Source organism: Oculina patagonica, chromosome 13 (assembly GCF_052425735.1).
Source record: "Oculina patagonica isolate OP01 chromosome 13, crgOcupat, whole genome shotgun sequence".
Classification (NCBI taxonomy): Eukaryota; Metazoa; Cnidaria; class Anthozoa; order Scleractinia; family Oculinidae; genus Oculina; species Oculina patagonica.
The window spans coordinates 11,263,329-11,290,303 of record NC_135770.1 but is presented as its reverse complement, the minus strand read 5'-3'; the positions used below and the strand labels follow the sequence as shown (position 1 = coordinate 11,290,303).

The following is a 26,975-nucleotide window of genomic DNA, read 5'->3' as shown; positions in this document are numbered from 1 at the left end:
AGGGTTCGCACAGTTCGGAAAAAAGCAAAACCCTGAACAAAACAAATAATTCATCCACGGGAGAAACACACATGATTTCCATTTCAGTACAAGTGGTCAATAAATAGTTATTTATTTACTTACTGTATAGAAAGCATGGAACAACAGGGCAAGGAAGGCAGTACTCAGAAAAACAGCATTTATTGATAAACGGCAAGGTCATTTATTATAAATAGTAATTTTAATCATGATACAGCATTAAAAAATGCAACAGATTTCTTTAGTAAGCATGAATTAATTTTACTTTAAAAACATGCTTAATTTCCACACTTAATGCTTTAAATATATTTTTATTTATCGTAAAACAAGGCAGTGGAAGTTTATAACACTGAATGGCTTTTAAGCTTGAGATAATCAAACTATTTTTGTTTTGTTTTGTTTTCTGTGACATGGTACAAATTGACCAGCCTCTTCCCCAGACATTGTTGCATTTTGTCAGTAATAAGGGACTGCAGAGTTTGGTAGTTAGGAGAGAAAACTTTTGCCTGCAATAACCCTTAAAAATACTTAAATGAACGAGATATTTTGAAGAGTCATTTAAAAACCTGAATGACACTACCCCTTTGGGGTGGATGTCCCCCCCCCCCCCGATCTATAGTCCACTTTACGGTGAACCCCAACCAGGGCTACCTAGCAAGTGGATAGTGATTTATCTGGTGGGTCGTGTTATCCAACCTTTGAACAACTTAAAATAACATTGCTTCAAGTCTACCTTATACTATACACTCAAGTTATAAGCAACAAAATAATGCCAAATATGATATTGAAAAGAACTTTAAGAAACTCTAACAATAGGCTATTTACATCTATGTACTTTGTATCATACAAATCTTATCTGTGATTAACACAAGTATTGGCTGAAATATATTTTGTTTATACATCTATATAATTAGATAAATATCTTGCCTCAGAGTGAATGGTTGCAAAAGAGGCTTCTTTTGACGAGAAGTACACTACAATAAGCTCCTTCAGCCGAAATTCCCCCTTTTAAGTGTATTTTGTAGACAATTAGCCTACAAAGCAAGTGTAAAACGAGAAGGGGGAAGAGAAGTTTCCCTTCCCTTCACAATTCCACCCCCTTCTTATACCCCTTTGCCATTTTATACCTGCTACAGTGTAGATAGGCTTTTGTTAACAATAAATTATTGTCTGAACAATTCAGGCTGTAATATACATTTTTAGGATTTACACTGGAAGACCATATAAATGCTTCCCCTTGAACAATTCACAGTTACTAATGAAAGGCCAGGTTAGATAAGAACAAGAGTTCAAACTCTTTCTCTCATTTGACCATCTCTCATATACTTGACCCTAACATGTGCGCTCATCAAATATGAACCTTTTTTAGGATTTTGTAAAAGAGTTAACAAGTTTTTGATCACTTGACGGTTATGATGCCTGTTTACTCTTGCATGCTCTTAGCTTGTTTGACTGTTTGCTGATGATAGTCGATGTTGTCCCACTTTTATCCTGTATTATGTAAACTCTTGTCATTTCTCAATCTTGTTCCATCAAGAGGACCAAAGTTCAGCCAAGGCGGTCACTAACAGCTGGTTTGTCCATTTTACCATCCTTGTAAAAATCTCATATCCTTGGCTTGTGTGGTCCTGGGGCATACAGCAGTCGAGATGCCTCAGGTCTCCGTCGTGACTTGCGGCCTCTCCACACTATTGTGACAACAATGACCACTACAGCTGTTAAGGATACAGCTAGGGCCACAGCAGCAGTGGGCGGAAAGTCGCCATGTGAGGAATCGTCATCATCTTCATCAGTGAAGTCACTCATGACAGTCTTGCTGTTTGTTTTTGTGAACAGGTATGGTTTATTCTGAGTAAAACAAAATTTAAAGAATTTGTTTAATTGTTTATTAATTAATTCGATTGTCTCACTATTTGCAGCTAGTCTATCAATGCAGCTGGTTCTAATTGTGTTGTCCCAGAAAAATATATCCATACTTCCCCTGTGGCAGGTTTTTAGTTTGAAACCATTCCCAAAAAATTTGTACCCCAAATTCTAATTAAGTTTACAAAAAATAATTTCTCTCTGGAAATTATAGTTTAGCTTTATACCTTCCTTAAAATTAAAATATAGTGGCTTTGAGATCCCCACCCCTTCAGAATTTTCAATGACGTTTTGTGGGGTAGGTATGAATGGCAACTGCTATTATCAAATTATTATTTATGAAATAAATTAAAGTGTATACAGATAAATGCACAAATTATACCTTTGAAGGGCATTGCAGTGTCTCTTGATCTCCCCATTGCTTTGTCTTTGAACCAAGTGGCTCTAACTGCAAATCAGCATTTTAGATAAAATTACCAGTAATAATTATTGCTCTGCTTTATTGCTAAACTTTCAAACAAATTAGTTAATGCATAAATTCAAGATAACATGATATGCAATGAGCTAAATTTGGCTTGCTGTATTAACAGATCCCCCCCCCCCCCCCTCCAGGAAGGTTTCACATAAACAAAAATTAACAGTTATCATTGATAGTAAGTTGTTCTCTCACAACATACCATATTCTTCCACAAAGCTAATGCCGCTGCTGCATGGCCATGTACTGAGAAGTGCAGACAGTCCATGCCAAAAAAGGATTTCACTAAAACACCATCCTGCCAATAATAGAAAACAACCTAATTTGTTTAACTGAGACATTTTCTCACTGAAATAAATAGGTACAATATGGAAAACACTTCAGTCCTCCCTTCTTAATCATTACAAGCTCTAAGTCTTTGAATCTCACACCCAGTGTTCTGCCTCCTAGATACAGTTAAACCTCTCCTTACCTCTATAGTACAGATACCTCCCATTTACGGACAATTCACTTAAACTAGTAGAGACCAAAACGGCCTTATATGGAGACCGAAATTCATTTATTAAACTCAACCTCCAGATGTAACAGACACTTGCATAATATGGAAGCTCTTCCCTAGCCTGTCCCTTTGGTGTACGTGATCTGCATTAAAGAGGTTCAACTGTATATATTTATTTAATAATATTTACTAAAGACTTCTGTGCTTTATTTGCAAAACCGCTGCAACAATATAAATTTGCAAATAATTAACAGACTATTCAAACTCATCATCATCAACACGATCATTATCATCATCATCATCATCATCATCATCACACCATGCAACATATGTGGTCTCAAGACTGTTGAATCTAATATACACTGTATCAATTAACACTGTATACCTCAGTTTTTGGTGGCACTTGAAGGGCAGGTTGAATGACCACAGCAAAGCTGTCCTTTGTTTCATACAGTCCACTGTTCACCAGTTCCTCCAACAGATGCTATTATTGAGAGAAAAGGTACACTTCATTAGCATTGGCATTCATAATAATTACCGTAGACATAAAAAACAAAATAAAGAAGGTAAAGGAAGTGAAATCATGCAGGCAGTACCTTGTATTGTTTAGCTGCCTTGGCTACTTTGGACCTTTCAGCATCACCTTTCTTCAAACATGGGCAAGCTTCCCTGTACAAAAAATAATCATCACTCAACATTTAATAACTGTTAGTGGAAAATGGACCAGACTGTACTGTTTAGTCATCTCCATTCCTTTACTCTAAAGCACTCTTATGTCTGAGAGATAAGCTAAAGATGATGATATACCCCTGTTGGAATCAGCAAAGTGGTGTCTGCGATTGGTCATTCTAAATGATACACCAATATGAGACAATACCAGCATCTTGCCCTTAAAGGGACCGTGTCACGGATTTAAGCCAAACTTAGGCATAGGAAATGACCATCAAATTCGTTTAAATATACAAAATAACCTCTTAAAACAGTGAAGGAACATTTCAATAACACAGCAATGACAAAAGAAGGCAAGGATGGCCAAAAGCAACGAAGATTGAAACGGATTGCAATATGGGTTTTTGAAATATGGTCCGGCGGAACAGTTTTCAAAGTTATATCTTGTCTGCTTGTAACTTTAAATTATAACGCCCGGGAGACACATTTGACCGCAATGAAGCTATGGTTTTTTCATTTAGAATCATAGAATTAATTTTTTTGCAAACATTTAGTTTCATAGCGAATATTTGACAAAATTTATAACATAAAAATAAATTAGCCGTGACATAGCCCCTTTAAGGCAAGTTGGAACCATTGTGTGTTAACCCAAAGGAGTTTCTCAGTAGCCGTGCTTTATCTGCCATCTAAAAACGTCACCCACCCATCACCTATCGTATACCTGCCAACTTTTTCTGGGTCAAAGGCGTGAGATTTTCATCCCGAGAGTGCCAGGATTTCCAAAGACGATACGACAATATACGAAGTTTTCCGAAGACGTCCAAAATATTCCGAAGACGTTCCGAACATCTCCGGACCGATCTCAGTACGTGGACGTGTTTTGCTGAACAGGTCTAAACACGACCTCGTTCCCAATGTTTTTTTTCGTCAAAACTCTGTCATTTCGGGGGAGGTATCGCCATTTACTCATTTTACATGGAGTTTTATTTTCTCACACTGGTTTGAGATTACATTTTTTGGAAAATGTGTCGTTTTTGGTTGCAATAACTCACATTTTTCGACTAGGCGTGAGAAATTGGTTCGTAAGCGTGATCATGAGTTGGCGTGAGATCGAAGTTTTCAACTCGAAAGCGTGAGACTCACGCCCAAGGCGTGAGAGTTGGCAGGTATACTATCGGGCAAGTGATGGATGAAAAAAGCTTGCCCAACAGGAAAAAACCACTAGCCCTGGGCTATCAGACAGGACTTTCTTTGCATGCTGGACACTTAACACAGAAGTTAAGAGAGCACTGACTACTGACAAGGAACATTGTTATAAGGTAAAATAAATACATTCACATTCACATTCAGGTGCATAAATGTACTTTCGATATTATGTGGATGAAAATTAATTTAAACCTACCATCCCAGAATTTGACACGTCTTGGTATCTTGTTGATATAACTCATACAAAGGAGAAACATCCATGGGTGGAACCAAATTCACAAACAGCCTGGGTACCTGTAAGTGACAATAATTATGATCAAAAAACAGTTACATTTTAAAAGAAAAGATACTTTCAAAAGATACAGCACCTTTAGCAACAAATGGACTCTTTATAGGTAGTTTAAGTAAACACAATGTCAATTATGCTAAGGAATGTTGATTTGTGTTTTCTTCAAGGATCAGTCAGCCTGTCTATCGGCATCAGAACTATCCCCTAGATCACTGCTGTCAAAATTTGTGTTGTCGTGGTAATTCACATCATTACATGTATACAGAATTTGGTCATTTTGCATTGGAACTTACAGAGGCTATACCTGCCAACTTTTTCTGGGTCAAAGGCGTGAGATTTTTATCCTTTGAGTGCCAGGATTTCCGAAGACGATACGACAATATCCAAAGTTTTCTGAAGACGTCCGAAGTATTCCGAAGACGTTCCGAACATATCCCGATCCCAGTGCGTGGATTTGTTTTGCTAAACACAACCTCATTCCCAATGCTTTTTTTTGTCAAAGCTCTGCGATTTCGGCAAAAGTATCGCCATTTACTCATTTTACATGAAGTTTTCGTTTCTCACATTGGTTTGAGTTTACATTTTTTGGAAAGTGTGTCGTTTGTGGTTGTAATAACGAGTAGGCGTGAGAAATTGGTTCGTAAGCAAGAGTTGACCTGAGATCAAAGTTTTCAACTCGCAGACGTGAGACTCACGCCCAAGGCGTGAGAGTTGGCAGGTATAAGAGGCTGGATCAGAATTATAAAGCGAGATGTACCAGAAGCATCTGAATGTACAAATATGTACATACTTTATATAAAAATGCACATGCAGAGCCAAACATACATGCCTAACATACAGTCATTAATTCTGTAATGACACCACACAACACAGAATATCTTACCTCTTGAAGGTACTTAAGTGTGCGCATCACATATTTTATGAAAGAGCTTGCACTGAATTTGTCCTGAAAATTAAAAATGATATTTTACGACAGTCATCTTTGAAGACGTGTAAGTTCTTGTTACAATTATATTAAAATCTTGATAAACAATCTGCTGTGTAGGTTGCCTACCTCATCATTGCAGACTTGACAGAGGTCTTCTGTTCCAATCCAAATGGTGAGAAGCTTCCAGTCATTGTAATAGTCAATATCCTGTAAAAGCACAGGTTGAAAATGTAAACTTTCATTCTGGTTCTAGTGTGTCATCAGTTCTGGTGAGTGCTGATTGATCAAGATGCAAGAACCACAGAGAACGAGTAAATAAATTTTAATTAACTTATTCTGTCACACTCCTATACATACACAAGATATTTGATTATGACTTATTAATAAGTACCTTCATAGCTTTCAGTCTTAAAACCAAGTCTCTTGCTTGATCTTTAAGGTCCCTTTAAGAACAAAACAAACTATGGTATTACGAGCTATATAAAGCGATTTTTACTTGAGTGTCAAATTTAGTAATTTGTGTTTGCGTTAGAACTTGTGCCAGAAATAAAACCAAATTCTCCTACTGATAGCATATATGAATTTATATAAAAATATGTAAAAGACAGTTGCCAGGGAGAATTTTATTGTATAATTATCATATTTTTTTTTAACTTTATTTATCACAAACCTTGCAGATGCACCAAGGAAGGCAACATTAAGATGATGATCAAAGTTATCTTTGCTTTCTGAAGTCTGAGCCCCCTTTAATGATGGATTGAATTGTCTTATAATATCTGTAAATTGAAAAAAAAAGTTAATAAAGCTATTACTTTCAAGAAAGATTCAATCAGTAAATGTTACTTTCAGTAAATTAAGGACCTTGCTGGATTGACCAGTGGTTCATAACATCACTGGGACACAGAAACATATTTCCAACAAAAAGATCCATATTAATTTATATGTAACTGGTCAAAACCAGTCAAGCATATTGTCTTAATAATGAAGAAATTAATTCAAATGAGTGCAGAAATCTGATTACACTGCCTATACCTGCCAACTCTCACGCCTTAGGCGTGAGTCTCATGCCTGCGAGTTGAAAACTTCGATCTCACGCTAACTCACGCTTACGAACTAATTTCTCACGCCTAGTCGAAAAATGTGAGTTACAACCATAAATGGCACACTTTCCAAAAATATGTGAACTCAAACCAATGTGAGAAACGATAACTCTATGTAAATTGAGTAAATGACGATACCTTTCCCGGAATCTCAGAGTTTTGACAACAAAAGCATTGAGAATGTGGTCTTGTTTAGCAAAACAAGTCCTGGGACTGTGTTCGGGATATGTTCGTAACGTCTTCGGAATACTTCGGACATCTTCGGGAATCTTCGGGAATGGTCATGTCATCTCCAGAAATCCTAACAATCTCAGAATAAAAATCTCACGTCTTTGACCCAGAAAAAGTTGGCAGGTATACACTCCCCAACTGAAATACAAGCTTAGTTCAAAACTTGGATTATCACAAGACTGCATGTGTCTTATCCTGTGCATCAGGTGCTTACAGTCAACGCGCTTCACGCATGAACGCTCGGCGACGTAAGGTTCCAATATTCACGTGAACATTTCATGATTCAATTTGATTGACATGCCTTCACCGCAAGATTGAAAGATAAAGATCACGTTTCGAATAATCGAATCCTTCATTTGTAAATTTTGCGCGGAAGCGACCGAGAAATTGAAAATGTCGGAAATTCTAGTAAAGATAAAGAGCAATGACCTCGCTCTTGCGTTTGTCGAACGAACAGCAGCTTTTCTAAGCAAAACGCTCAAAGGACATCGTCTCCGAAGTAGGAGAATTGTTGCCTCAAAATTTTAAGTTTGTTCGAATGGGAATCCCAGTAAGCGCCATCCAAGAGGAGAAACTGCATCTTCAAAAGTGTGTTGTAGAAGAAGAGACCGGCACAGCATTTAGTTTGTCGATTCAAGTGCACAATAGCTTGGAAAAGAACAATTCTCGGGAAATTTCCACTCAAAGTTCTAACAGGAAGTCCGTCTCACTGATCCCGCCATCGGCATCGAAAGACAGTCAGGATGCGTTAAAACATCCAAACAAGTTCAGCGTGAAGTCGAATCGTTAGAGGATGACATTCAGCTGGCGCAGGCTAAACTTCATTCGCTTGAAGAAATCCCTTCACATCGACCCTGGTATGGTAAAGCCAACTTCACATGTACGAGCGCATAACTACGTGAATGCGGCGGTGACACAGTCATTCATTTTTACATGTAATTTGTTCCCGCGCGAAAAAAAAACAGCACACAGCCGAAAAATTATTTTAAAAAAAATTATCAATTGCCATAACGTCAGATGTCTTATTTTCAATTTTACCATGGGCTTTTAAATACTTTCAATTTGACTTACAATTGTTCGATTGAAGTTTCGAAGAATGATTTCATTAACTGAAAATGAAATCGGTGAATGAAATATTTTATGAATGTTTGAAGTTGTGCGTTCATGCGTGAAGCGCGTTGACTGTAACAAAATAAAAACATATTAAATTGATGAATGTAACACTTACTTGGTATAGTTGTTGTTTGGTTCAAATAATTTGCTCCTCCAATACTATAACACAACCAAACATTATTAAGTTGCTACATTATTTATATAACCTGTGCAGAACTGGTTGATATTAACATGTAACACTTTCTACTAGTTACAACTGCAGGGGTTTCAAAATGTTTTGAAGTAGGTCTCAGCAACTAAAAGAGTAGGCGACTGCGACAAGTTAGGGGCTGCTGAGCTAGGGGATGCTGATTGCTATGACCAGTCACAGAGTACCGTATTTACTCGAATAAGCACCGCCCCAGAATAACCGCCGCCCTCGAATAAGCGCTGCATTTGGGACAAAAAAGTTAATAAGCGCCGCCCCCGATTAAGCGCCGCAGACCTGATGCGGCGCTTATTCGAGGAATTACGTTTTACTAATAATGGCACTACAAAGCAACTGTAAAACAACCTTAAACATTTCGCTTCATCAAGAGCGATGTTTTGAAGTTCAAAGTGATTGTTTTACCGCTCGCCTATTGGTTTTTCTATTCAACATTCTTACAATACATAGTTCTGTAAATGTTGTGAAGGCCGCGAACTTTGCCAGGACAGGTAGTGTCACTTCTGTCTCAGCAAAAGACGGATATTGGCAATTAAAAGACGCTACCTTATTATAGGAATATAATGAAGCATTTTAACAACGCGAACAAATTGTACGCGTAATAAAATTAACGCGAATTGTCGAAAATTTATGTTAACATGCATTTAATTAACGCGAATTCTCGTGTGGTGTGTGCTTACATGCAGTTAATTAACGCGAATTGGATGCGTAGTAATTTTTATTGCAACCTGCGCTATTCAAAAGACAAAACAACAACGTCCTGAAAAACAGAACTTGAGGTTTCATTCTGATAAACCATATACAACAAAGATATGTAAATGGACGAAATAGTGACTAATATTCAGTGAATGGTTCCAGGGATGGAATACATCCCGTCCTGGCTCTTTCCACTGCCTCCACAGGCGACCCAGGCGTGATATGTGATCAATGTGATAATAATTTGGCCGATTGCGTAAGTCTGGTTCAGCCGTTTAAGACAATGTATGAGAAATCTTCGAAAATTGCTCTAAATATTACATTTGTAAATGAACTGAAATAAAAATGGCTTACCTCTTGTATATCTTGCATTATTTTGCCTTCTCTGTGTTCCTAGGGTAGGATTTAGGCCATTTTTAAAAGCGATTTTCTCTTTCGACGGTTTAGCCTTCACTAAAGAAAAACTAAAGGCTGGCGACCCCGTGGGCCAATGGCCCGCACTCGAAGCTCCATAAATCCCACAATAATGGTCGAATCTCGCCAAAATCGCCTCACGGTAGCCGTCGATAATTCTTCTTTCCATTTGCTTCTCCTGAGGTTCCAAGGTTTATCGCAGCCGCCCGAGAAACGCTCGTTTTCGAGCGCCAGAAGTCCATATCTGCTTCGTCGAAATGCGAAAGCAGCTATCTTGGGTACGGGATTTGAAATTCTAGCTTAGCGACCACGCCATCGTGACAAAGTGACCCTCGACCGTGGAGAGGCACGGGGAAATCGTCATCATGCAAATGTATTGGCATATGCAGTGACATGTCACAAATCGCAAGGCTTAGAGCTCCTAGCCGTCGTGTTACACTCCTCGAAGGAATTTGTTCCCGGCTTGGTCTCGGATGGTACAATTTGCATGATGACGATTTCCCTGTGCCTCTCCACGGTCGAGGGCCACTTTGTTGCGATGGCGCGGTCGCTAAGCTAGAATTTCAAATCCCGTACCCAAGATAACTGCTTTCGCATTTCGACGAAGCAGATATGGACTTCTGGCGCTCGAAAACGAGCGTTTTTCGGGCGGCTGCGATAAACCTTGGAACCTCAGGATAAGCAAATGGAAAGAAGAATTATCGACGGCTACTGTGAGACGATTTTGGCGAGATTCAACCATTATTGTGGGATTTATGGAGCTTCGAGTGCGGGCCGTTGGCCCACGGGGTCGCCAGCCTTTAGTTTTTCTTTAGTGAAGGCTAAACCGTCGAAAGAGAAAATCGCTTAAATGGCCTAAATCCCACCCTAGGAACACAGAGAAGGCAAAATAATGCAAGAAATACAAGAGCAGGGATCCATATTCGCAGTCGTCCGGTCGTCCGAGACGACTAAAACATCGTATGGACGACCAAAAGATTAAATAAACTCGTCCGCTGGACGACTTAAGTTTGACTTAATGGAAAAAAAAAAACAATTATTAAGTTTTCTTATGAGTTACTTGCGTTCTGACCACTTGTCATCCATTCATAACTTTTCGAAAACAGAACATAATTTGCAACTTTCTGTCGTGATAAAATCATAATTTTGGCCGCCATCTTGGCTGATGCGGTATTTATGGTGGGTGATTACCGTCATAATTAAACTTTGGATTTTGTTACTTGTTATTGCATTTTGTTTTACAATAAGTTGCTTGTGTGTTTGAATTTTATGTTGGTTGTATCAATTTTCTGTCAGAATTCAGAAATTTTCGCCTAATCAAATTTTCGGTAACTCTAAACTTTCTAGTCATTTGAATTTTTCAGGTTGTGCCAGTTTTCGGGAACTATTCCAATTTCAGACTGTTTTCGTTTTTCGTTTCTGATGTATTTTCTGCCAGTAGTTCGAATTTTCCGACACATTCAATTTTCTGCCAGTAGTTCGAATTTTCGGACACATTCAATTTTCTGCCAGTAGTTCGAATTTTCGGACACGTTCAATTTTCTGCCAGTAGTTCGAATTTTCGGACACATTCAATTTTCTGCTACTACTAGTTCTCGAATTAGCCTGGGGACTAGTGGGAGGAGTGGAAGTCACCAGATCGAGGTAATTTATTTCCCGCCTTGTTGATCCAAGATGGCGGATAGAGTCATTCCTTCTGAGGAAGAGCTACAATCGTTCAGATATTTGCGAGAGCTTTTACTTAATATTATTCGGCAAATTGAAGGAGGTCTTGACCCAAATACAGTGGACGCCTTACACTTTAGGCTGGATTGGCTGCAAAGTTTAATGGCTCGTGTTGTGGATTTGTATGGAATCGATGAACAAATTGTCAACCTAATTAGATGTGCACGAGACTGTCTTATTGGAAGTCAAGATAATTTTGGTGTTTCATCACCAGCCACTGCCTTTACGGGACAACGTGGACGTCCTAGATATTCAATTCCCAAAGATCAACTTGATTTTCTGATTGGAAGATGCTTCTCTGTCGTCGATATTGCAACTTTGCTAGGCGTCAGTGTCCGAACTATTGAAAGACGTTTGTCCGAGTTTGGGTTGAGTGTGAGATCAACATACTCACTCATTGACAACGAAGAACTCGACCAGCTGATTCAGAACATCCTAACAGAGTTCCCAAACACCGGGTACAGGCGAATGACTGGATTTCTGATGAGCAGAGGTTTGAGAATCCAACAGTGTAGAATAAGAGAGGCAATGCGGAGGGTCAATCCAGCTGGGGTCCTACTACGGGCGCTTGAGCTTAGGACAATACACAGAAGACGATACCAAGTATATGGACCACTTGCGTTGTGGCATATAGATGGTAACCATAAGCTAATAAGGTATCATTCCTTTAATTATTGAATCTGTCCATTTTTTTTTTCTTCTAAATTGCCAGTATTTTATTATTTTATGTCATTTCTATCAGGATAATAAAAACCAAAAAAAGGATAATAAAAACCAACACTTATCCCCCCCTCAGCCCATTTATTCACTGTTGCATTTGTCTACTTGTCTTTTTAGTTATCCTCTATTCCCATTCTCTATGCTTACTCAACTTGAACTTCTTGACAGTATGGGGGATTTTATTGATGCTATTGATTGAATTCTTTATGGAAACTTGCTTTATGCATTTTTTAGTAATTCTTACTTGGGAGTTTGCTAATGTCTAAGGATTTAGAGTTTAATGTATATAATAAGAAATCAACGAAATCAACATAATATATTTTATATGACTTCTAAAGGTGGAGGTTTGTTATCCATGGAGGAATCGATGGTTTCACAAGAATGATCGTGTTTTTGCAATGTAGCACAAACAACCGTGCTTCTACGGTGTACAGACTATTTCACAATGCAGTGCAGACCTATGGGCTTCCTTCGAGGGTCAGATCTGATAAAGGTAGAGAAAACTGCGATGTTGCCTGGTTCATGCTGTCACATCCATTAAGAGGACCAAACCGAGGAAGTCACATTGCTGGCAGAAGTGTGCATAACCAGCGTATTGAGAGACTGTGGCGTGATCTGTATACTGGGTGCACATATGTGTTTTACCAGTTATTTTACCATATGGAGGAGTGCTCACTTCTAGATCCTTCCAATGAAATTCACATATTTGCACTACATTTTGTGTACTTGCCAAGAATCAACAGGCACCTAAGAATATTTTCTTCAGGTCACAACAATGGTCCCATTAGCACAGAAAGAAATATGACACCTGTCCAAATGTGGGTCAATGGTTTGATGCAGTTACAAAGATCAAATCACAGAGTGGTACAAGAACTACACCAAAGGGTAAGTCATTTCATACATCACGGTGTTTCATCAGAGAGTTGAAAGAATGATGTGCAGCAGAGCTTTTTAGGACAGATTTGAGGTGTTGGGTATCTTGTTGAAAAGTGTAACATTTATCTTCTCAAACAAAAAAAATCAGCTATTGAAAAAAAAGGTTTTAAACCTTTGCCAATATCTTTGCTTATTATAGAGTATATAAGATTTATTATCAGTAGAATTTCAATAGATAACAGCATATAATAAATTTTTCTTTTAAACAGGCAGATATTGAAGATTATGGCATTGATTGGGAAGGTCCAGCACCCTCAGAGACATGGGATGGCCATTGTCACAGTGCAGATGGGTCAGTGGTTATACCACAGACTTCACTTCCATTTCCATTGGAAACATACGAGGAACTAGCTAGAACAATAGATCCTTGCCAATATTCCGAATTTCAAGGTGTAGACATATATATTCAAGCCTTAACTTTTATTGAAAGGGCACAGTAGCTGATCAGTTCACCAATTGTACAAATCTTGCCCATGCTACTGATTGAACTGGATATTGTGAATTTTTGCATGCACTGTTTCTCAGGTCAAGAATAAAATAGCGCAGTTGAATATTTAGGGTTCAACTCTCTTAATAGCCTTCATGAATTTACAGTTTTTTTCAAAATGTTGTGGTCAAAGTAAGTAGCATTAAATTTTGTTATGACATTGCCTGCTGCATCGATGGATTATTAACTGTCCTTCAAGCTAATCACATCAAAAGGACTGTAATTTCTTGTGACCTGTTTGGACAAATTCAGTAGTGAAACAAGTGAACTGCCTTGTTCTCATTTTTTGTGCAGGCAGAACTTCTAACAATAAAGACACCAAACTAATGACAAACAGATGGCTTTTATTTATTAACAGTGCAAATTCAAATCATAAAAACACAAATGGATAATTGCCAGTGCATAAAAGAGCAATTATCAAAATCCTAGAAACCTTTATCATAGGTACCTGATGCACATGTCATAACATGTTTCTGCAAGAGCCAACTGTAACAATAACAGAACTGGATTAACAACAACTACGAAAAATAGTGACTGAGATTAACTAGCCTGTGGGTTGTTATGCACATGTTATAACATGTTTCTGCAAGAGCCAACTGTAACAATGACAGCACTGGATTAACAACAACTGAGATAAAAAGTGACTGAGATTAACTGACCTGTGGCCTGTTATGCACATGTTACTATCCCAAATTTTTGTAATTTCAACTTTGTAGAGACTTTGTTTTAAGTACAATTAATAACCATTTGAAACAACATCATCTCAATTTCTTCAACAGTGGGATTAACAACAACATGAACTAATGATACTAGACTAAATAAGCGACAGGCAGTTAGGATACCTAACAATCTGATTGGCTCAAGAGCAGTCAAACGTTTTTGATGGATAGCCAATAAACTACTTTTGCTGCATTGTAGTAGAATAAGTTAGTCACTGAGTAAAGGCGGCGAAATACGAGATACAAAAACCCTCAACTTGTCTCGCAATATTGTTGCATTGCCAGTTGAAGGAGTTGTTGCGTTAAACCTAACTCGCGACAATTTTCGGTGTTGCAAGTTGAAAAATATTGTTGCACAAAGTAGAACTCTGTTCTACTTTGTGCAACATGTTACTGTAATTTGCAGCACTGGTATTTGTTGCGAGACAAGTTGAGCGCGCGGTATAAATACAGTCAACAACTCGTTCAACTGGCAATGCAACAATGTTGCGACACAAGTTGAGGGTTTTTGTATCTCGTATTTCGCCGCCTTAAGAGTATGCTATGCCGTTTATATTACAAATAACCATTACCCAGTATTTTGGATAGAAAGTTAGTGATTGATGATCTCTACTAACACTGCCAGACTTTCAAGCTTCCATAAAGAGCTAAATTATTTGCATGTTTTTCAACTATGAAATGCAAGTTTGTCTAGCTTTCTCAATCACTTAGATTAAAATCATTTACTCGTATTACTGGGCAAAACAAATTTACCATATAAATGGGCAAAGAAAACTTTTGACAAGTGCAGTACATGTAGCTTGCATACACAAACTTTTACGTCTTGTGTCTGAACAGATGCGGAAAAAGTTAGATATTCTTGGTAGCTTGTTGCAAATGGTAGTACGTTGTTGTAATGGGAATGCACATCCTGCCTTGTTAACAACAACATAACTTACGTGGCCTCCACTAACAAGGAATTACTTCAACTCCCTTTCACTGCACTAATTCGCAACCCCATATACTGATGACTAGGCTCTTCCATACCCTTTCCCCTGTACCCTTACAGTCGCATCAAATGCTGACTGAAACTCTTCATAATTTGTATAACATGTTGGAATCTTTAGCTCCCTGGTACAGGTGCCAGGATCTGGAAGGGAAAACCTTTTGCTGTCCTCGGGCAAAAATTTGACGACTATTTCCGTTGGCATCAGTGGGGAGCCTGTGATAAATGTCAACACTGGCTTAATCCCAATTTCTGCAAGTAACAACAATATGATATTGGATCAAAATTCCATTCTGTTTCTAGGCAGTATATAAACAAAAAAAATGTTTTGAAAATCAGAAGCACTTGTTGGCACATGTATCATTGCTACTTATTTATTAAAGAGCACCATGCACTTCTCTTTAACTACTGTGACATACCCTGTGGCTCTGTTCTCTCGCACACCTTTCCAAGGTAGTCGAGAAGAAATATGTATGCAGTGTTGATTCTGATACTTGGTGTAGCGATGGGATCCATAGATACCCTCTTTAGCAACACTTCAGCATCAATGGCAGCCTCTTCTACCGTGGGAAATACCAAAGAGGTTACTTTGGGATGGCAGTTTAACAAGGTACTAAGCTGTAAAGTATCAAGGCCTTTCCTCATTTCCTCCAATTCTCTCATTCTCTTATGTACCACTTGATACACCATGATTTCATAAGCAACTTGTGCCGCATTATGAACAGTCAAGATTGCTACACTAACTCCACTTTCACCCATCAAGTTAGTAACCATATCCTCTGAGTTCAAGGAAGTGATATCTTCTTCATTACATGTAGGTTTAGCCATGCGCTTCAACACCTCACGTACATTTAGGTCTGCAACATCTTCTATACAAGCAAGTTGTGAGGCTCGTTCAGCACAACCAGTAGACAGAAACTCTTTCACAGGCTTTGCTAAACCAATAATCCACACCTGTCCATGGATGATGGCATGTGCCATTATTTCTCCTACCATTCTAAAGTAGCCATGTAGGACCAGCTGTTGTGAGTGAAGTGGCAGTTTGTGGTCATCATCCCCTTCAAATAGTTGAGGATCTGTGGATGAAAGCACTGTTTGTGTAGCAATTGTAAGAAACTCCTTCAAAGGTCCACCCACATCTGCTGCTTCCTCCTCGTATTCTTCATCCTCTCCACTGCTGGAAACAAAGTACACCACTGGTGGTCTTGAGAGCTTACCGGAGCTGTTCTTGTAAATTCTGCAAAGTTCCCGAATCGCCTTCTTTGATCGGTTGAAGGTAATTGCCATAGTTGGACCATTTTCTTTAACAACACTTCGTTTAAATGTCTCGAGAATGTCATCAGCAGGCATACCTTAAACAAGTCCAAGCAATAGTAAATGTCACTGTCACTACCACTTTTATCACCATTACTTTTGTTGTTGCTGTTCTACTTCTTACAATTATTGCAGTTCCCCTTTTCACATCATAGCGAGAATAGCGTATTCTTTTAAACTGTTTCTTTCAATTTTTAAACTTTTAAATGGACATTAACACACAAATGAAGCGAAACTTTGGCTTTGTAAATTCAGTACACTGGCCAACGCGGCGGCCATCTTTAAAAAATTCTTGTCGTTCGTTCTTGGTGAAAGAAGAAAAAATCGGGAAAGGTTCTGGCTATATACATGTCGCGCATGCGTAAAAACAACGTTGAGATTAGGATTACGGGCTCCTCTGGTCGCCCGCAATAATACATACCTCCTGTTGCTTCTGTTGCTGATACATTTCGGGGCTGAAGCATTGGGGGAGGTTCCCAGTCAACTGTAGAAACTGTTGAAAAATATTACACATATTATTGATCATTAATTTAGACCGTAACGCAATGCCACAAAATATTAACTATTATACTGATTACTATTAAACAAAAAGCTTGTAACACGTAGATTTCGTGACATAATATTTCACAACAATGCAAACAAACTCCGTAGTTTTATTACTCATAGTTAATACAGGGAAATGGTTTGGAAGCCCGGCAAACATCAAAGGAGCAAACAATAAGGGCCAAAATTTAGGTTGGAAGGTCCATGACCGTGCACATCTTTTGTTTTGCTCTCATACACTATGCATGAGTTACGTAATCCAAATGTTTTAATTGGTTAGTTGCATGAACACACGTAACCACCTTTTGTATTTTGTCAGGTTTTGTGCACAGTCAACCCTCAAAATAGCGAACAATAACCTATAACAAAAAACTTTCCCGGGCTTCATAACCATTTCCCTCTATTAACTATGTATTGCTGTAAGAGAACTGATGTAATTGCACGCGTATAGCTATCTAAATTAGGGAAGAGAACGTGCTATTGTGAAATAGGAATTAAATTTAGTATTATTACAATACTTAGGCTTGGGATTTTACACTACTCGTGATCATGGGAAAATTACTGGTTTTGCAAGACAGGATATTAAAATTGAAGTAGAGTATATTGTAAGATCAGATCGTGTTAGAATTGTTAACGGAAAAAACTTCCGGATTGTTAGATTGACGAATCGCTAGATTGTTGAATTGTGAAAGAACTTGGAATGAAACACCGCAAATAAAACTGTAGCGAAGATATACAGTCCTCATTGATTATTGACCACGACTGCGGGATTTGTAAAGATTCCGCGACAGAAACAATAAAATTGAATAATGCATTGTGATAGGAAATACAGCCTGAACCCTACCTCTAGGGATAGCACTCCTACCTAAAAGAACAGCACCCTTATCTACCATTAATACCTCCCCTCCCCCCTCCATGCCTTAAGTATACATATGACAACTGATAATTTTCCAGCTTAGGCTAAATAGATTAATGTTGTGGTTAAATTTCATCCTTGGTTAAATTTTCATTTCTTTTGTTTTTATTTTTATTAATGTACGATAATGAGTATAGGGCAAAAGGAAAGGAAATTTGAACCAAGAACAAAACTAAAAAAGGAGTATGAGTAAACTAATATCTTTTCTTGTCTACTGAATAAGAACGTTTTCCAAATTCAAGGTTGAAATAAATAACATAGAAATAAGAGTGACAAAAAAAATCTTGTACAAATGAATTTTACTTTAGAATGTCTATATATACTACATGCGACTACAAAATGTAGATCCCACTGACATGAGACAAGAACACAATTATATTATTCCATATGGGTACTGACCAGATGGTTTGTTTACAAGAGTATCAATTGCATCTTCCACATTTAAGCTGAAGTCCAGGACATTTTCAAGGGCAGCTTCAGTTTCACTTGGAAACATCTCCTTGAGCTTTGATATATCTTGATTTGTAAGGTACAAAATAATGTTAATACACGTATACTTGCTGTTTCAGAAAACATCCAGATTTCACCCCCCCCCCCCCAAATAAAGGGTCATTGGGTGGTAATTTATTATTATGAGGGAAATAATTATGAGGCTGTGTATTAAATAATAAAGATGGTAAATTTTAAGTTCGCAAATAAATAACAAAGATGAGATGTTCTACATGACACGAGCATGGGGCAAAGAAAAATTCTGAGTCTCCGGTATCTAGGAGGCCATGGGTTTGATCCCTGTCGGGCACTCAGAACTTTTCTTTGTCCCATACTAGAACATCTCATCTTTATCGTTACTGTATATTTGCTAATAACAATATGTTACCATTTGACTTGCTTTCCTTCTCAGCAGTTTCCATCTGTGATAAACTCTGATGAGTAATAAAAGATATTCCTTAAAAAATTTCTACAAATAATCTCCATTGACTGCACACAATGTTTGCTTTTGTCAATAATCTGACATGAGCTTATCAATTACAATGTATTAACAATGTTTACAACAACATAAAGAATCAGATCTCCTAAGTATTGTCACATGCTTCAATGGGGGGCAACAAAACATGAGGTATATTCACTTCCAAAAAATCATCAAAATAATCTGAAAGTATTGACATGTAAAAGCTTCATCTGTAGTACACACTGAACATAATCTGTAAGTCTTTATACAGGTGACTTTTGACTGAAGGGAAGAGGGGCAAGGGAGATGGAGGGAAAAGGGAATTTTTATAGTACTTTTTAGCACAGTGATGGGTCAATGAAAAAATAAAATCCCCTCCCCCTATACATGAAATTGATGTCTAGTACCTAAGAAGTAAATAGATTACCCCATGAGAATCTGAAATTTCAATGTGAGTTATTCGCTGTGCTGGAGGGGCATCTATTTCAGCATCTACATCCTCTCTGCTGCATATCTGCTGATGGGACCTGACTTCTGTCACATTAAGCTGCAACCCGCATGTTGTACAGTTCACTTGAGGGACACTTGAATTTGCTTGTGCTGTAGAAGCCTAACAATAATAATGTAAACAGTATGTCATTATTTTGATTCCAACATTTTCCTATTCGCTGTTTTCACCATTCCCATAATACATCTTGTTTACCCCCCAAAATCTTTGCATAAGCATTGTTTTCAATTTTTCTTGGGATTTACAATGACGTACAATCGTCCCAAGAGAAATTTGAGGGGTAAACAAAAAAGCGAATAGTTCTTAAAAAGATAATATTTGTAATAAAATATACTTTTGAAAGACTTTAGCCATGATCCACCACTACAATTTTTTTATAAATGCTATTTGCACTCACCATATCAGTTGAAATGGGAGAAACATCTAGTTCTGCTTGCAATGGCCGTAGATAGGCCAGGGCCTGTCCAAGACCTGCCTGATCCCTCAGGTAAGGAACAGAGTATCCTGTTGCTGGTGGTGGTACAAAAGCAAGACTGCTGCCAATTCCACTCCTCAATATTTCAAATCCACCTCCGGCTTTCAGTCTAGGGTATGCAGTTTCCAACTTCTTGCTAACCTCTACTGCCCCGTCTTTGTTACCAAGAACCACCTTTTTTCTTCCTAAGCCAGCAGCTTGCAATTCGAGCTTCTGAGACTTCGATGGAACTTGATCCTGCTGAGGACTAGCAAGACAAAAAAAATCGTGTGTCCATGTCTCTTTGGGTTTGTAGTAAGGACTTGGTCGACTTCCCCGCTTTGATGGCCGTGAGGGTTTCTGAGAACGGGAAAATGATGAACTAGTAGATGCCGGATACGGTGAAAAAAGGTTTCTGAAATTTGCCATGACGGCTGCGTCACGGTCTTGTGAAGGACCGGGATCTGCGGGATGAGTGGCACTTTGAGCCCTTCCACTACCGTTTGAAGGTCCAGACGGTGTTGATGACGACGAATTATTTTCATTTTCACTTGATGAAAGAATTTCCGTTGCCTGGCGCAGAAGATTTATGGCCTGGGAAAAATTTGACGAAGGCTCTCTATCCGCCATCTTGGATCAACAAGGCGGGAAATAAATTACCTCGATCTGGTGACTTCCACTCCTCCCACTAGTCCCCAGGCTAATTCGAGAACTAGTAGTAGCAGAAAATTGAATGTGTCCGAAAATTCGAACTACTGGCAGAAAATTGAATGTGTCTGAAAATTCGAACTACTGGCAGAAAATTGAATGTGTCGGAAAATTCGAACTACTGGCAGAAAATACACCAGAAACGAAAAACGAAAACAGTCTGAAATTGGAATAGTTCCCGAAAACTGGCACAACCTGAAAAATTCAAATGACTAGAAAGTTTAGAGTTACCGAAAATTTGATTAGGCGAAAATTTCTGAATTCTGACAGAAAATTGATACAACCAACATAAAATTCAAACACACAAGCAACTTATTGTAAAACAAAATGCAATAACAAGTAACAAAATCCAAAGTTTAATTATGACGGTAATCACCCACCATAGGTATTTTCCATCAATGAAATCATTGCAGGCTCAATTTTCAAGCTCTCAACCGCTGATATTTTGTACTGCAGCTGCATCCGCGAAAACACGAGGCGATCGCATCAGCTGATGTTTTGATAAAAAATTGCCATTATCTTGGTCTGGCACCGCCAGCAAAGAAGAAAAAAAGCAATGTTAACACTTCAGAAAAACAAACCAAATATGAATAAGAAGAGAAAAAGCGTTCTTTTCTTCCGTGGTTGCAGTCGAAAAGGCCCTGGCTTTCATTTGTGCCCGCATCATACGCTTCCGCAACATCACAAGCCGCTTGGGGGCGTGATGTTTTGTGACATTTGTAAACCGGCAGCCAAGGTAGACAAGTAAAAAGTCTCATTAACAAATACGTGTGAATCAAAATTTATTTATGTTGTCTTGAATCTTGATTTTATGTATACACAGTGTTACATGCATGTGATAATAACAACGCCATTCTTCACTTTTGAACGGGCAAGTAAAATTTTGCCAGGGCAAGTATGTCATCTTGCATACTTGCCCGGCTGACGACTTGGAGAAAAAACGAATATGGATCCCTGCAAGAGGTAAGCCATTTTTATTTCAGTTCATTTACAAATGTAATATTTAGAGCAATTTTTGAAGATTTCTCATACATTGTCTTAAACGGCTGAACCAGACTTACGCAATCGGCCAAATTATTATCACATTGATCACATATCACGCCTGGGCCGCCTGTGCTGCCTCTATTATTCCTGCGGCTTTGACGGAGAAGTAGATCACGTGTAAACATAACTTTGCAGAAAATAAATGTCTCTTAAAATAACAATGCTGTAAAATAGTGTGATTTAAATTAACAATGACATAAATTAAGGTACATAAAATTAATGCTAATTTTTGAAATTCACGTAAATTACATGTATCGTTAATTTTCTATAATAAGGTATTTTAAATTACTGTAGGAGATAAAATTCTTTGTTGCGTCCAAATTTGAAATAAGCGCCGCCCTCGAATAAGCGCCACACTGGAGGCGCAAAAAATTTAATAAGCGCCGCGGCGCTTATTTGAGTAAATACGGTAATCGGTGACACATCAACAAGAAGCCGGTAGAACTCCAGCGATTACCCGCTTGATTTGAAAACCCTGTAGCTGATTACGGTATGAGTAAACAACAATATAATTAAATAAATGATTTACTATGTACCTCCACGAGATGTCTCTGTATTCGTTAAAATATCCATTTATCGATGTGGCCCTTGCTCCAAGTCCCAACTTAAAAATAAGTAGTAAAATAAATTAAAAATACGGATGTTACAACAATAATGCCCAAGAAAAAAATTAAACATTGTTTCAATATCAACTGATTTAAAGAAGATCAATTTTGTATATTACTTACTGTAAAGGCATCACCCATTGCAGCAACAATTTTGATATCCATTGGATACAACTGGTCAACTGTAAAATAATCATCATGATCATTGACAGTTAATTGCCTGGCCAATCAATTTCTAACATTTATTAGTAGAAACTCAGTCGTGTTCTATTGGAAATCCGCGAATCTGATTGGTTCTCCCATTGATTTCTATTCGCCGATAGAAAACAATCGCACGCGCGTTGCTCTTTAAACGGTGATTTTTTCTTGATTTTTGGCTTAAAAGTACATAAAATTGTAGGTTTTGGACTGCAATTCTTTAGAGTTTCTACTAAAACAATTAGACTACTCGCCCTCCTTGTCTATGAGCGATAGTCAACTCGGCTGCGCCTCGTTGACTATTCGCTCATAGAAAACTCGGGCTCGTAGTCTAATTGTTAATTACAATCTTTCAGGAAAAGGTACTACCCTCTGATATACCAGCAAGCCACAAAAGGGGTTTATTTAATATTTATTTATTTATTTTATTAACCCCCACCCCCAAGGTTTTAAAAGAAAAACTACACTGATAATTGCAAGTTGATTGGTTTATGTAATTAATTTTCATAACACTGTGTGTTTTTAAATAACTAAAGTTAGACTTGAAAAGGTGACTGTTTGTTCATCTAACTTTGTACTCCTCTATGAATGGGGCGACAGAATCAAATCAGACCGAGTACATTGTCTGATAACGGCCGTTGTCCAGTTTTGTACCATTTGATGTGTTCTGTCCAATGAGGGTGCAAGGAAATTAATCATTGGTTAAGATTATTAACTCGCTTTACTCCAACATCTAAATATTTCATACAGAGTTACAAACCTGATTTTGCAGCTTTATGAGAATTTTGTTCTGTTGGACAATACTCTATGGTTCCGATGGGCTGTATTAAAACAGAAAAACTGTAAGGTGCTGTCACATTTTAGGCAAATTATTGTTTTAAAAAATGAAACTCTCAAGGCTTTGTTATACTAGGCAACCTTTGACTTGTTGCAGTTCGTTGCAGTACATCAACATTCCCTAGGAGTAGGTATAATATATACCCGGGGGGGGGGGGGGTACTCCGGCTTGTAAATGACGGGGATGATCGAAGGATTTTTTTGGGTTTGAAATTTTCGATTCTGGGATTTTTTTGGGTAAGAAGATTTGGCAAGTATTTTTTCGGGTGACTTGATTCAAATAAGGGATCTTTTAGGGTATTAAAAACAAACTAAAGGGCTTTGGCACGGCCTTGGCGTATTTATAATGGTATGATGAATAATCAAACCCGAGCATTATTTGCCCTCCTGGCAATTTAGGAGTAATTTGACAAGGAATTTTTAAGGGGTTATTTTTGGTCCAGGGATTTTTTTGGGTAATGTCAGAAGACTTAGGGACTTTTTTGGGTCCTGAGTTTTGCCTTCATTCAATCATCCCCGTCATTCACAAGTCGGAGTCCCCCCCTGGGAATATATACCATGAAATGAACATGTCTCACGGTGTTCATTGCAGCAAAAGGGAATAGCTAATGCACCTGAGTGCATTGTTGATTTTTATACCACAAGGACACAAGATTTTTTTAATACACAAGAGAAGTGCACTAATACCGGTTATAAGTTTGCATTAAAATTAACAAGTGCCTAATATATACATGCATCTCTTCAATGCAAGAGAACCAAGTTGAAAATTCCCTCAAGAAATCATAATATTATGTGCTTATACTTGTGATGTAAGCTGCACCAAAAGCAGTATACATGTATAATGTTATGGGGAAATAAACTAGCCATGCAATTCCAAATGTTATTTTAGTAATGTTGTATGGTCAATATTGAAGTTATCTTTGGGTAAAAATTACTGTAATACTGCAAAAAAATGCAATGGGTAAATTTAAATCCTACCTGTAAGAGATGTTGTTGTTCTTTCCATCCATTTATCCCAGACTTATCCTTCATGTACGAGACGAAAGTGTAAAGCTCGGTCAAATTACTAGCTGTTTTAAGAGCTTTGGCTACCTCCACATCAGCCACTAGAATAATAATAATATATTAAATTAATAAACACTTATGCAACCCTCCAAGTTATTTATTTCCCTTAGTGGCCATTTGGCCACCGACTGCTCAAAATTGGTCGCCAGTGAAAAAGCTTAGTTTTAGTCGCTAAATTAAGCGCATGCTTTCAATCCTTCTTCTTAATTTCACTGACCAAGGATGGCGAGTAAGTTCAAATTTAGTCGCCATGGCGACTAAAATGGTCTTAACTTGGAGGGTTGTTATGTCATATATGATACTTAAAGTTTTACGATTTACACAGATGCATCCTATACATTTCATGTACCACTGCCACACAACAAATGTTATTTGAACTTTTAATATAATTATCACTTTTTATGGTTGGGTTCCTTGTTTTTAATAGGCCCATCAAAATCTTAGAGGACATTTCAACATGGAATTGACATGTCAAGGGTAAGATTTCATGCACAGCTGACATGTTAACAACAGTCTGCTTCAGTCAAATTATACCAGATTTTACAGACATCACATTTATATGTGTGTCCATTGATTTAATGGACAAACTTTCCTTACCTAAAACATCAATGGCAGCTGAAATACCATCATAGACACATAAATAAGTTCCAAGAGTATCAAGTGCCACACTTGAGAATGAAATAGCAGTTTTTGTCATATCACTGGACCAGTAACGCATGCTTTTCACTTCCTCTGTCTTGGGACTCAATTTGTACCATTTAACGAGTTCATCTCTTGTTTCCCAGTGATCTTCGTCATTTGGCAATGGTGGAGAAATGTCGCAAATCAATCTTAGAACACTGTTCAAGTGTTTTTTGTCCATTACTACCTCTGAAGTGTCAACATTTTCCTGTCTTGGATTCTCCCATAAATAGCCAACTTTTACAGAAGTGCCATTTACTGGCGGTGGTGATAAGCCATAAACGAAACCTTTTTCAGAAAATGAAAGTTAATCATTAAGAGTACACAAAGCTACAGTTAAATTTTTATTTTCAATCATGAGAAGAGGGGGCTAGTCTGACCTGTAAAAGTCTGTTATTAAACAAGCTTACTTGGAAACTGTACTGAGAAAATTTTGACCCTCTGCCTTTTCTGTACAGATGTTTCTATGCTTGATGTATATTGTCAAGACGTAAGGTAGATATCTCCCAGTACAGCCCTTGGACTTGGTCGACAAGAAAGATATCATGTTTAACCTGCCTTGATGTATAAAAGCAGACAACACTCCAGTGTAGGATGAAGCTGAGGTTATGCCACATACAATCACATGCAACCACATTTTTTTCAGACTTTGATTTGTTAAATAAATAATAATATAATATCACTTATTATTAATTAATAATAGCATTAAAATCTAAAGAGTAGTTGTTACATTTATACAAATAGGTTTGTTAGCCCCCTTTAAAATTAGAAAAAAAGAAGCAGAAGCCAGACAAAGGTACATTAAATACTTTCCCTGCCAAACCAGACGTTTTTAACCAATAAATATTAATTACAACACATGTGGTCTCTTTTGAGTAAATTGTCATAATCTCCAACAATTATTATAATTTGGTATTATCCTTTTTAAATTAATTTCAATTTAACACAATAGTAACTGAATTGAAATAATCTACCAGTCTTGTCAGTCAAAATAAGCCTACAAATTATAATTTATTGGCTACAGTAGAAAGCTCTGTATCTCGCCAGTCGAAAATTTAGTCAGTTTTTTGGTTTGAATTAAGGCACCTAGGCCTAATTTGTTTCTTTAAATGAAAACCATATTAGTTAACTTTATTTTAAACTTAATAGTTAACTTTTAGACATGAAATTGGAAATCTATTACTTAACAGCCATTTGCAACTGTACAAAACGCTCATCGTTTTCGATGAAATCCAATATTAACTTTGAGAAAATAATTGCGTGATTTTAACTTTATTTTTATCCCATATATTTCCAATCCTTTTAGATCAGGATTGTAATAGACAACAATTGTAATCTCGCATAAACGATAAGTAACAATCTCTTTAGACTAGTTTAGCAATTCAATGCGATCTATACAAATGCAAATCAACCGAGCGAGAAAAGTGTTCCATTTAATTGTTTTGTTTACCGAAATTCAACACAACACTGCTAACATTTAAAGACAGAAAAAGGGCACTAGAAGCTAGAAGGTACTGAGAAATATGACTACTTTAAACAAACATTGATTTATTTTTCGTATTTCTGTTATTAATCACAAACAACAATCGAAATATTGGAGTCGCGACATTGTTTACAGTGACCGAAGCGTCTGTCGAATTTGTATTCCAAAACAAGATTCCTCGTAAATCTTTGAGAATTCTTGTTCAGATTGTAGATATTTACGTTCATAAAAGTATTATAAAAGACTCAATAATGGAAAAAGTTAACTACTTACCGTTACTAGCGAGAAATGTATAAAATATTCCCAGTTTCCAAGCATTTGATATGGACGCCATCGACGCCATCTTTTTTCAGTTACTACTTTCTGGAATCTGCGCCTGCGGTACGGTCTAC

General features: G+C 37.6%; 3 protein-coding genes across 4 annotated transcripts; 1 reads left to right on the top strand and 2 right to left on the bottom strand.

Moving 5' to 3' along the window:
* Positions 1-164: 164 nt before the first annotated feature.
* On the bottom strand, positions 165-26,943 carry LOC144636145 (phospholipase B1, membrane-associated-like). Its single transcript, XM_078495281.1, has 17 exons — positions 26,857-26,943; positions 25,017-25,388; positions 24,333-24,460; positions 23,278-23,338; positions 22,443-22,501; positions 22,251-22,318; positions 8,507-8,550; positions 6,618-6,723; positions 6,339-6,390; positions 6,074-6,154; positions 5,903-5,965; positions 4,927-5,024; positions 3,452-3,524; positions 3,241-3,339; positions 2,559-2,654; positions 2,264-2,329; positions 165-1,866 (listed from the first exon to the last, which is right to left on the bottom strand). Exons 1-17 carry the CDS (start codon positions 26,924-26,926, stop codon positions 1,624-1,626), a joined length of 1,779 nt encoding a protein of 592 aa, XP_078351407.1. The 5' UTR covers positions 26,927-26,943; the 3' UTR covers positions 165-1,623.
* Positions 11,316-13,527, top strand: LOC144634165 (uncharacterized). The gene is made up of 3 exons (XM_078493055.1): positions 11,316-12,087; positions 12,490-13,036; positions 13,297-13,527. Exons 1-3 carry the CDS (start codon positions 11,381-11,383, stop codon positions 13,525-13,527), a joined length of 1,485 nt encoding a protein of 494 aa, XP_078349181.1. The 5' UTR covers positions 11,316-11,380.
* Positions 13,529-20,733, bottom strand: LOC144634164 (uncharacterized). 2 transcript variants are annotated; one of them, XR_013567160.1, is made up of 8 exons: positions 19,906-20,733; positions 19,428-19,610; positions 18,929-18,974; positions 18,451-18,567; positions 17,014-17,085; positions 15,698-16,630; positions 14,234-15,530; positions 13,529-14,123 (listed from the first exon to the last, which is right to left on the bottom strand). XR_013567160.1 is itself a non-coding variant. In XM_078493054.1 (7 exons), the coding sequence occupies exons 1-7, from the start codon at positions 20,590-20,592 to the stop codon at positions 15,304-15,306; spliced, it is 2,265 nt and encodes a 754-aa protein (XP_078349180.1). In that variant the 5' UTR covers positions 20,593-20,733; the 3' UTR covers positions 13,531-15,303. The 2 variants fall into 2 exon arrangements, 1 of the variants encoding a protein (XP_078349180.1); XM_078493054.1 differs by having other exon boundaries at positions 13,531-15,530.
* Positions 26,944-26,975: the final 32 nt, after the last annotated feature.